The sequence below is a fragment of the Macrobrachium nipponense genome, chromosome 1 (assembly GCF_015104395.2).
Source record: "Macrobrachium nipponense isolate FS-2020 chromosome 1, ASM1510439v2, whole genome shotgun sequence".
NCBI classification, from domain to species: domain Eukaryota; kingdom Metazoa; phylum Arthropoda; class Malacostraca; order Decapoda; family Palaemonidae; genus Macrobrachium; species Macrobrachium nipponense.
This window is the reverse complement of record NC_087200.1, coordinates 78,777,545-78,790,505: the sequence shown is the minus strand read 5'-3', so window position 1 is coordinate 78,790,505 and position 12,961 is coordinate 78,777,545. Positions and strand designations below refer to the sequence as shown.

General features: G+C 35.5%; 1 protein-coding gene across 6 annotated transcripts in view; it reads right to left on the bottom strand.

Moving 5' to 3' along the window:
• Positions 1-11,613, bottom strand: part of LOC135219395 (cell adhesion molecule Dscam2-like) — a 391,041-nt gene extending 379,428 nt beyond the window's left edge. For 4 of the 6 annotated variants that reach the window (XM_064256137.1, XM_064256139.1, XM_064256141.1 and 1 more), the window contains exon 1: positions 11,229-11,612. In XM_064256137.1, the coding sequence (XP_064112207.1) occupies positions 11,229-11,280 (52 nt within the window). In that variant the 5' untranslated portion in view covers positions 11,281-11,612. Of the gene's footprint in view, positions 1-11,228 lie in introns of all 6 variants that reach the window. The other 2 variants (XM_064256138.1, XM_064256142.1) reach the window with 2 other exon arrangements.
• Between the last annotated feature and the right edge of the window lie 1,348 nt (positions 11,614-12,961).

The window sequence follows — 12,961 nt, the reverse complement described above, 5'->3', positions numbered from 1 at the left end:
ATAAATCTCGTAAGACATAATATGTATTACAATATCTGAGCTACATCGAGAATTCTTGTTGTAATATGTGGTCTGGTCCCAGTCATTTAAGATTTCAAATGAGGAGCTTGTTGTGTGTATATGTTACAGAACTAAAGAAATTTGACATTAAGAAATAAAGGAGGATTGATTGAGAATTGAAGGACACTCGAAAATCACGTCTGAAAGACGGTATGACTGGCTATTTAATGGAATAAACTGACAATTTAGGGAAAAATTTTATTTCTACAAATGGCATTCGAGTTCAGGAGAACAAATATAAGAGATTGGTGGAAGACTTACACAGTAATAGCAAGAGGATACAGGTGTAACTTAAAAATACACACACATTATGCTGGAGATACATAGAAAAGTGGAATTCGTTAACCAGGAGAGGGCAAAAAAGAAATTACTCTAGATGATAGCTTAATTAATATAGATGAGTCGCTAAGTAGAGAGAGAGAGAGAGAGAGAGAGAGAGAGAGAGAGAGAGATTCGAAACCAATTTGTCTAATGCTCACTAAACGACTTTTTCCCAGTCATTCTGAACTTCTCTGTTTAGGTAATTAACAAACTTTTCTTTTGAATTGTGGTCCCCTATCGATCCACTAGAGCTTATTGAACAATCTTCCCAAGTGACGCTGTTTATAGCAAATACCCTGTCCCATTCCTCATACACACACGCCTACACACCCATATTACATATAGTACTTATGTATGTATGCTTGTATACATGCATGTATATATATGTATATACACATCTACAACAACACACACATATATATATATATGGTAAGAAGAACTCATACATTATTGACAGATCTTATATGATTTATCTATCTTGCTATCTATCTATCCATATATATATATATATATATACATAATATATATATATATATATATATATATATATTATATATATATATATAATGATAAAATAACTGAATCACGAAAGTTAGGAACGTGATCCAATCCATAAATATATAATACTTTATTATATATATATATATATATATGTATATATAGTATATATATATATATATATATATATATACACTAGGAAAGGAGTGAGTACGTTCAGTGTCAAATCTTATATGATTTACCTGATATGAACCTATCGAGCAGATAATAATTTTCGGACTGATTTATTGTGCTTATAGAAAACCAATTGTTTTCCTTTAGAAATGGAGCTAGTTTTGCTGCTTTCATGTCAAAACTATATAACATAATACACTGAGGGTTGTATTCTTTAGCGGAGAGAGGGTACTGCTTTTTATTTTGGTGTGTGAGCTCCGTGTTATAATCTAGATTGCTACTCTTCATGTAGTCTAATTTTTTGTAACTTCTTCCGCAACATTCCGTTAATTCTCATATTAATCCTTTATTGTCCATATCATGATGTAGTTTTTAATAGATGACTCTAATGTCTTATAGTGTTCCTTGGTTATATTTTAAGCACTTTTACACCTAATTTTGATTAAAGAAAAGTGGAAGAAACAAACTGTCAGATGGCATATAATTTATATTTACACAGCTAATTGCTTCATATACAATTACAGCAAATGGTTCTGTCGTTCGACGTTAGTACATAACGAAACAGTTGATTTATTGATATACACAGATATTATTATACAACAAATGTTGAATTTTAACTATTTTCGCTCTAGTTCCTCGTGTGCTTTTGATACGTAGCACTAATGGTTCGTTATCATGGAACCCGTATTTGATCCCCGATCTACAAGAAACAAGTAAGAATTGCGCCGAAGAATCGAGTTTTTTTGTACAGCGTATAATGCTGCATTAAACTCCAAGCCACGGCTCATAAAACTCTCAACCGCGGCCCATGAAACTTCAGCCACGGTTCGGTGGTGGCCTGTGTTGCTGGTACTTATATCGGTGCTAGACGCATGATCATGGCTAACCTTAACGTTAAATAAAATCAAAACTACAGAGGCTAGAAGGCTGCAATTTGGTATTTTTGATGATTGGAGGGTGGATGATCAACATGCCAGTTTGCAGCCCTCTAGCCTCAGTAGTTTTTAAGATCTGAAGGCGGACAGAACACGGGCGGGCGGACAGACCAATAGCCTTCTCAGTAGTTTTCTTTTTATAGAAAACTCAAATGGATATCAAGGCTGAGTTTCCAAGAATATCTCTCTTGACCTCAGCTGTGAATTACGAACCGGGTTGTTAGGAGACCGATGTGGGTCGCTGACGGCGGTGGAAAGAGAAAGAAAGACGGAATAAAAGCAGACGACAGAAAAACACTTCCATCATACCACAGTCAAAAAGTTAGTGCCTCAGCGAGGTAATCCTCACCCAACTGGTGTGAAACCATTCACATCAGGCACGCCAACCATTTTTTTTTCTCTCTCTCCACCACGAGTGTTTTGACCCAGCATCAATTCATTTACGGCCGAGCGAGTAATGAAGTCACAGAAAACATTAAAATTTTAGCAGCGCTGTCAATCTATCAGCGCGAGAGTTGTCACTCATTGTTTTCCCCCTTTCCCTTTTTAACGGTAATTGTAGCTTGTTGTAAGATCGCACTAACCGCGTTGATGTGAGCGGTTTTAGTTTGTGTGGCGTTGAAAAACATCCATTACGCGGATTGGGTCGAGTCGTAGTGTACGTGTACGAATTTTTCATTCATATTTTTACGTTTATTTTTCGTTTTTTTTTTCCGACTCTGCCGTTATGGGAATCACAAGAATAAATGGATTGCTGTTGTTTGGGGCCACCTCCATGAAAATGGTATCCAGTAATTGTCTGAAAATGAAATAGCATTTTAATTACGTGTGAATGTAAAGTGTATTGTTAATGTACACGAATGTTTAAGTTCTCTCCTTTTTCGCGTACGTAAGGTACACTACTTGTAAGTGCATTTGCTTTGTTTACTGTAAGAGAGAGAGAGAGAGGGAGAGCCTGTAGTTCGGATCTCAGAATATTAAATTGCAGGAGTCTTTATGGTATAAAATCGTGAATATAAGAGAGCGGAGTCTAATTTATTGTCATCAAATTATTACGATAGCTAGTTAAGGCCCAGCATGGACCATATCTCGAGCGAAACATGAATCCTTCTAAACTCTCCGGAAATAGGTCACCACATTTCATTTGCTATTTCCCACTCGAAGGGAGATGTATGATCCGATACATATAATTGAATTAAAAGTATTTTTATTCGGTGAAATGCAGTGACGAGTATCTGGGTCCATCATGGATGTAACTTAGTGTGGTGGAAATTCGCATGAAGCTCTATTGTTAACTGTATATTGCCATATTTTCCAGACTTCATTTTGCTTCAAGTTGCAGTGCCTCTCCGGTTCATTCCATTATTCCTAGTTCGAGGGCGAGGGATACTTTCAGCAGTTTGATATTAGTACATGATTATAGTAAATGTCATCTTCAGCATTGGGGGTTATGTGCTAAATTACTTGACCACACCGAGTCCCTTCCACACACTACTATATATATATATATATATATATATATATATATATATACGTATATGCAAACGTGTCTCTATGTGTGTGTGTTTGGGTGCATTTTTATGTATACTGCATATATTTCCATATATATTGAGAAACAATAACAACAAGAGAGAGAGAGAGAGAGAGAGAGAGAGAGAGAGAGAGAGAGAGAGAGAGAGAGAGAGAGAGAGAGAGAGAGAGAGGCTGTATGCTTCTGTGGATAACATTAGACTATGAATAGATCTGTAATATTTAAAACCTCTCAAATGTTTCAGACGATTCAAACAAGAACATAAAGAGTCATTAATTATTGAAATAATATAATTCCTTCCATTTCCACAAAAGTAGGTCACATTTACGAGGAAAACGCCACGTCAGGTCCAGAAGTGTGCAAGGTATATTCAGAGGAATAAATTCGCCAGATATGTGCTGGCTTTGGCCTTGAGGGGAGTTATAGGAAACGTCATCACAAGACCCTACTAAGGCTTCTTGTTTCACGTGGTTCCTTTCTCAAACTAGTCTTGTTTGTTTTGCTTGGAGATAGTTGTCTTCTTATCTGTTGACTTGATTATGCACATAGATATTGATATATATATATATATAATATATATATATTATATATATCTATATTATATTATAATATAATAATATATCATATATCTATATATATATATATATATATATTATATATATATCTATATATAGAATATATATAGCTACTACAATATATATATACGGAGAATAGATATATATATATAGATAGATAATAAATAGATATATATATAGTTATATATATATATATATATATATATATATACTATATATATATTAATATATATATATATCATAGTGGTCTATCGTTTTCCTCGTAAAGTGACCTACTTTTGTGGAAATGGAGGGAATTATATTTCAATAATTAATGCCTCTTTATGTTCTTGTTTGTATATATATATATATATATATATATATATATATATATATATATATATATATATATATATAATATATTATCTATATATATATATATATATATATATTATACACACACATTTAATATCTATATGTGTGTATATATATACACATATTATATATATAAATATATACTATATATATATATACATATTATATATATATATATATATATATATATATATATATATATATATATATATATATTATATATATATATATATAAAGAGAGAGGAGCGAAAGAGAGAGGCAAGCATATAAGCAGTTTCTTGTGTATTTACATCTAACCGCGAGGCTAAGTTTTTTTTTTTTTTTTTACATATTTTAAATATTATTCATGAAAGATAATGCTTGTGTACGATGGTAACTATATGGGTTTCAGAGACAGTGCAAGCACGATTTTTGGCAATAACTCTTTGACGAACTCTCGTATCGGAACGAGATTTTGCTATAGTGTATTACACCCAGTGCCGCAATTTATAAGGGTATCGTGAATAACTATTTGTAAAGAACAAAGATACTTGTCCTTGTACCAAGAGGCAAAAACTCCATTAGCCAGAAATGGATACGAACACAACAGTAAAAAGCTCCGCCTACCCTCTCTCCTCACTTCCACCGCCACCACCGTCCTTCTGCCTTCCCTCACTTTCCATTCTCTCTCTCTGAAAGTTTCTTCAGTAAACTTATTTTGTATGATTTTTCTATCTATCTAATAATATACATTGTTGTATATATCTAACGATCCAGTCGGTTGTTAGCTGCCAGATTTATTTATGCACTGATCCGCTCATCTCTCTCTCTCTCTCTCTGTGGTAGTGGTGCCTACTGTGAATGGTTATTAGAGTGAGAGATATCTGGATGTATGGTGGAGAAGTAAAACGATAAACACTATGATTTATGGTAAAGCGACTGTTATAATTGTGTTTGGTTACCTTCTTCGTAATCCTCGTGCCGACTCAGGGTATCAGCAATATAGTACTTTTATTACGAAGGTGAAGAAAATATGGCCACCACGGAACTTAACTCCCGGCACGGTTGCAGAAGTTCGTTTGTCACACAATTTTTCAACTCTTTTAGCCATGAAAAAGCCGCCAATTGCCTTCAGATTGGTTTGAATAGGTAACTGGTTATAGTTACTGTGTTACAAATAAAAATTGAGCCTTTCTACCGGACATTCATTAGAGTTAAAACTTTGATTATATCGATGCACATATAACTGTCGCTTTACCTTAAATCATAGTGTCTATCGTTTTACTGCTCCACCATACATTCAGAAATTATCTCTCACTCTAATAACCATTCACTGTAGGTACCACTACTAGAGAGAGAGAGAGAGAGAGAGAGAGAGAGAGAGAGAGAGAGAGAGAGAGAGAGAGAGAGAAATGAGCGGATCAATGCATAAATAAATCAGTCAACTGGTAGTTAACAACCGACTAGATGGTTAGATTCATACAACAATGTATATTATTAGATAGATAGACAAAGTAAGTTTACTGAAGCAACTTTCAGAGAGAGAGAGAGAGAGAGAGAGAGAGAGAGAGAGAGAGAGAGAGAGAGAAGGGAAGGTGAGGGAAGGAAGGACGGGGGTGGCGGTGGAGGTGGGGGAAGAGGATAGGCGGAGCTTTTTACTGTTGTGTTCGTATCCATTTCTGGCTAATGGAGTTTTTGCCTCTTGGTACAAGGACAAGTGTCTTTAATCTTTACAATTAGTGATTCACGGTACCCTTATAAATTAAGGCATTGGGTGTAATACACTATAGCAAAATCTCGTTCTGATACGAGTGTTCGTTACAGAGATATTGCCAAAAAAACGTGCTTGCACTGTCTCTGAAACCCCTAGTGTTTGTAACATATCCCTAATGAAACGAAGAACTCACGATTCCTTTTTTTCGGGAAAAACTCTTTAAGAAGCATCTTATTTATGATTGATGTTTGTGCCTACATAAGGTAAATAATTTCAGAATAATTAATGCAGTAAGTCTATGTGAGAAAAATAACGATTAACTTTTGTTGTAGATAAAACTTTATGATTTCCATTACAGAATTTGATAATTAACACGATTATTAGCATATAAACAATGCATTACTATAAGTTACAATATTTCTCGTAAGTTTTTATATTGTTATGCTAAGTTCAGAGGAAAATCAGTATTGTGCAAATGTTGTTTTAGCGTCAAAGACAGAAATAAATCATTCCTTGCAACAGTTGCAAATATAGCTTTTGTATACAGCGAACGTTGCCAGAGTTTGTTACGAGAATGCAACAAGTCAGAGCGTGGTTTTGAAATCGGATTTATTAAAGTCTTCAACATTTACTGGATGAATAAGTAAAAGGTGTATGAAAAATACGAGTGAAATTTATTTTAGTTTTTCTTACTGGCTATCATGTTTCCAAATTGTATTTTTCCTTTTCATCAATCTCTTTCCATCCTGTTCAGTTTTACTGCTCGCAGTTTATCTCTTGATTTATCTGCAACTTCCTCCTTGTATGTACCTATTCACATCCTCTTTCTACTCCCCTAAGTTTTATATCCGCCTTACAGTCTCTCTCTCTCTCTCTCTGCAGAATACTGAAAACACAGAACATCTCTATATTAAACTCACCCTTTTTCCATTAAGTCGTTTCCTTCGAAGTTTCGCACTGTTCCAAGTTTCTTATGTTCCTCGTTTACATTTTTTTCGGTACCTTTTTCCAACCATTTTCTGACATTTTCATCCAGTTCTCTTCCATTTTCATTTCCTCTTTTTCTTTTCCTTTTTGGAATAATTCCTTTATCCTTTCATACAACAGTAAGTTCTTGTTGTTCGGTATGTTTTTGCCAACTGTATGTAGGCCTATGTTTATTCATTCTGTGGGCGTTCCTCATTAGACGAGATGGTTGCGTACCTGCCTATCAATCTGGTAGCCAGAGTTTGCTACCCGCTGCTGCCGATGCGGAACCAGAGGAATATCTTTCTGGTGATTAGAAATTCATTTCTCGATATAATGTGGTTCGGATCCCACAATAAGTTGTAGGTCCCTTTGCTGATTAACTGATTGGTTCTTAGCCACGTAAAAAAAAAATAAATAAAAAATAAATCTAATCCTTCTGGCCAGCCCTAGGAGAGCTGTTAATCAGTTCGGTGGTCGGGTTAAACTAAGGTATACTCAACTTATTCATTCTGTAATGGGATGCTACTTCACACATGCTCCAGAAAACCATTCAAGGGCGAATCTCGAAATGGTAGATGGGTGGGAGGCAGTAGTGTCTATATAAAAGGTTTGGCAGAGAAGGCGAAATTCAAAGGTATTTATTAAAGATATCGCTATGCCAACTCCTTATGGAAGTGAAGTGCAGATGGAGAATACAAATGAAAGCAATGTGGTTTGAACCTGTGTTGTGACTTTGTTGACACTGTGTATGTGGGGTAAGAAAGGTTGGCAAAACAGGTAAGTGGGGTAAGAATGTTTGACAACATAAGTGGCGTAAGAATGGTTGACAAAATAAATAAGCGACGTAAGGAAGGTGAATAAAATAAATAAGTGGCGTAAGAATGGCCGACAAATAAGTGATGTAAGAAAGGTTGACAAAATAAATATGCTGGGTAAGAATGGCTGAGAAAACAGATAATCGGCGTAAGAAAGGTTGGCAGAATAAGTGGCGTAAAAAAATGTTGACAAAACAAATAGGTGGCGTAGGAAAGGTTGGCACAATAAACAAGTGGTGTTAGGAAGGTTGCAAAATAGATAATTGGCGTTAGGAAGGTTGGGAAAATAAAATGCTGAACTAAGAATGTTGAGCTGCGACGGAAATGTAGTCGAAGAAAGGTAGTATTAGTGAGGTGAATTTGTCATGTGGAAAAAATGGAGGACGTTAAGTTACTGAATATTGTCTCTACAGAAAGGAGAAATGCGAGAATACACGAAGGAAAGGAGACGTACAAAATGGTGGATAGATGTGTCAGAAGTAATGTAAGAGTAGGGTCTTTTAAATCTAATAAGTTGGGAAGTACTTATATACATAAGAGAGGTGGGTAGCTTATCGTGCGTGTAGCGGAACGGGGGATGCCATTGAAGATTTCAACGCATGCTTCAGTAATTAATAGGAGAACATGTCTGTGATACACGCAGATACAATATATATATGTGTGTGTGTAAGAGAGAGAGAGAGAGAGAGAGTTGTTTGCATGATAGAGGCGTGTAAGGAAGCCTATTGGAAAGTGCATAGTGATGCTTAAAAACAAACTCTTCCAATTGAAATATACAAACAGTTTTAGTGATAGACCAAAATATATTGATTTAATAACAAGGATTGGGGTAATGTATGCATCAGTGACTGAAAATTTAGTTATTAAGCCCTACATTTATCAATAGCATACAAGAATTCTTCGTATCGTAATTGGTTATGAAAAAACTCATGCCTTGATGAACACAGATAAAAAATTCAGAATAAAAAGTGTGTTAAAAGGGCGTACATTTAACAGTAAGTTTAATTATGCTGAAGGGAGATAGCCTCGAAGAATATCGTCAGAATTTAACAAATTTCCCACATCTGTAATCAGCTATTATGGGGACATTTAAACTCTGTGAAACAAAAGTTACTGTTATTTATACGTTAATGTCACGAGAAGGAACAGAAGTTTTGGTTGTGTTCACTTAAATTCTGTCAGTGAGATTTATGTGCAACAGTCAACTTCCTCTACCGGTGATTGACATGGCATCCACAGAAACACGAAGTGAAGTGAAGTGTGTTTGTTTGTATGAGAGAGAGAGAGAGAGAGAGAGAGAGAGAGAGAGAGAGAGAGAGAGAGCGATACATTATCTCCCAGGAATCAAGGCGGATGCGTGTCCATGTATGACGTAATAATTTTTTTTTATCAATAATATAAAAATCTGTGTTCGTTCATTAGTGTTGGCAGGTCAAAATTTATTCTGTAGTCACTGGAAAGGATTTATGATAGATGCTGATGATTTAGTTATACAAAAATATTTATCACCTCTGCAATGCATTCTGGCCTTTTTAGAAAGTCACATTAAGAGGTGTGTGATATTACTTCCCTACACTTAGAATTGTAGACAGTATTCTAGGCGTACGAATGTTTCTTTTATTTTGAATAAAGAATACCGAGATTTTTCAGACTGACTCCTGAACAATACGGTATTTCGTTTTGTATACCATCAGGTAACATGATAGTTAGTGGTGAAGTAAAACTTAGTAATAGCGAGTTGCACACTTTTTTTTATGATGCTAGTCAGTAGATCTTTAACTTTTCTCCTTATAATTAAAAGTTGAGAGGAATAGTTTTTTTCTTTCGTGTATTTATTGATCATTCTATTAATTTATTTTTTATGGTTCAATATATGCCCCAATTTCCAGGACGCCTCCGGTTTCTTGTTTTTTGAATGATTTCACTTTTCTTCCCATAGACTTACTTGAATAATCACCTCTCTTCTGTTCCCTTACACTTTCAGAGATCTATCTGGCCTATCTTCTGTTCCCCTAGACTTCCTTGAATTATCCCTTCTCTTCTGTTCCCTTAGACATCCAGAGATTTATCTGCCCCATCTTCCCACCCTAATTAAAAATTTTTATCAAAATTTTGTTTCAAGTGCAGAGACATAGTAAGGTGCACAACATAATATCCTTTTCTAGACCAGGCCGGAAGAAGACACGAGCAAGGACAAGGAAGGAAGGAAGGAAGAAATCTAAGTTGGGGTGCAACTGTGAAAAGGGCTTCAGACCTGCCTCTCAAGGGAGGGAATGTTATGAGAATCAGGAAAGTAGAAGCAGTAAGAGAATACCAAAACGTGTTGCTTTTTTTCAGTAAACGTCTTTTCCAAGTGTTTAGTCGACTTTGCCTACTGGGAGCTCCTAGTTTTTCTGATCGACGATGATCCACCGCCACTTCCAAATATTACCCTTCTTTCAAACAGTTCCTTTTGCTCCTAACTTTGAGTAGACCAATCATTGCTTCTCTTGCGTCGTCTGTACTGCAACTCAGCTTTATGGTCGGTTTACAAACTGCATTAAGGAAATTTTATTTTCACATTTAAAAGTGTCGATAGTTCCTAACCTGCATGCTGCAAAACAAAGCTTCGAAACTTTTCACGTAGCGTCTTCTATAAGCTGTACATGTATTCTTTTATGTTTACACGCGAGAGTACAAACGTACATACACACACAAACATTATATATATATATATATATATATATATATATATATATATATATATATATATATATATATATATATATAATTATATATATATCTATATATATAGATATATATATATATATATATATATATATATATAATATACGTGTGTGTGCATGTGTGTGTGGCGCGCGAGGGACGCTTTATGTGCACGAGTAGTAGCAATAGTAGTATCTCAAATTAACCTCTGCAAGCACCTCATGTAAAATTATACTTTTTTTAGACAGAATGTTTCAAGGTTCTACCTTATTAGATTTTCCATATGTTAATTACATAATGGTCGTTATTAAAAATGTTATATCTTTTATTATTCGAATTCATAAAGTCGGTTGAAATAAGATTGTAAAATCTTGAAGTCTTCTGTTGTAGATTATTTCCTCAGTTCAACAGATATGCGAATCGAATGCAACGGAAGTTCTATTACATTGCTCTGTAATGACTTTGTTTACGCAATCTAGGAAGCGTGTTTTTGAAGCCCAAAGCATAGGTGATAAACAAACAAATAAACAACAGTAACATGCAGACATCGAAACGCTCATGTTTTTCTTTCAACGTCTGAAGTTAAGTCATTCTTACCTTGTGTCCATAGTATCTTTAATAAGATAGTTGCAAATACCGTAGATTTCATTCTGTACGCTTACGGAGACCTCATGAATAAGACGAAACCCAGCCGCAAATATCCGGTACGAAATTCGCCCACTTTAGTTTCGAACGAAAAGTTTAGTTTTTCACTTCAGTTTGCAAAACATCACAGTAAGTCAAAAACATTCCTAACGACAACACACTGTTTCTTATCAGCACCGAGTTTCTCCTGCTCAGATATTGTAATAATGAATAATTAAGTATAAGCAAAATAAGTTCACTCAAGTTCCCGAACTCCACGTGTTGGACAGAGGGAAGAAGCCTAGGACAGTCAGCCAAAGAACTCGGGTTTTGGCGGGAAACTGTCTGGCGCTCTGGAGAGAGACCTCTCCTATCGGGCCCAGCCAACGCCTCGACTGCCAGGCGCACGAAGTTTTATCTAATGCATTTGTAGCATCCAGTTCCTGCATGACGGCTGCTCTCTCATTTGCATATATGTATATTCCCATTGCTGCCTCATCAAGCTAACGGTGCAGTAAGGATGACTATTTTCTGAAGGCTTCAACATTTTCAGTTTTGCTGTTCGGGATATTTTTCGCGTTGCCGTGGTCAACGGGCTGACTGGACCGTACTCATTTCCGTTTTGTTTTTATATCCAGACGGGAAAAAGTCACAATTCAGCGATTATCTTTCGGTAATTTAAACATGCACAGGATCCTGTTCTTTGTCGATTCCGTTTTGCTCATGCAAGCACGCATTAACAAACGCTCCAGTGCGCTTTTGATGTTCAGTCCTATCTGCTCTTCAATTAAATTGGTGTATGGATACGTATTGCATGTACATATGCAATTAGGCACGGCTTTATTACAAGTGTAATGAATAATTTATAATGTTTTTAATTTTGCACATTTATTTCGTGCTTGTATCATTCACGCCCACACAGTTTCTTGGATGCCCACGGATTCGAATGCATTTCCAGTTCAGCAAGACTTAAACACATTTCTATTCTGATAAATATTGATAACATTTCGTTTTCAGTAGGATTCCAGTAAATTTCCACTCTGATAGGTTTGGATGCAGTTATTTTGTAGCAAGGATCAAATTCATAATCATTCTTTGCAAGTTTCGAAGACTTTTCTTCTTCCAGCAAGATCCGAACGCCTATTCCAGAAAGACTCGAATGCATTTCCATTTCAGTAAGATTTGAACTCATTTCCTTTTTGGCAAGATACGAACCCACTTCCATTCTTGCAAAATACGAACACATTTCCATTTTTGCAAGATACGAACACATTTCCATTTTTGCAAGATACGAACACATTTCCTTTCTAGCAAGATACGAACACATTCCCATTCTTGCAAGATCCTTGCAAGAAGCGAGCACTTTTCCATTCTTGCAAGATGCGGACACATTTCCATTCTTACAAAATACAAACACATTTCCATTCTGGCAAGATACGAACACATTCCTGTTATTGCAAGATGCGAACACTTTTCCGTTCTTGCAAGATTCAAACACATTTCCATTCTTGCAAGATTACGAACAAAAATCCATTCTTGCAAGATACAAATACATTTCCATTCTTGCAAGATATGTAGACATATCCATTCTTGGAAGATACAAACACATTTCCATTCTTGCAAGATACAAACACATTTCCTATTCTTGCAAGACACGAACACATTTCCAGTCTTGCAAGATAAGAACATATATATCCATTCTTGCA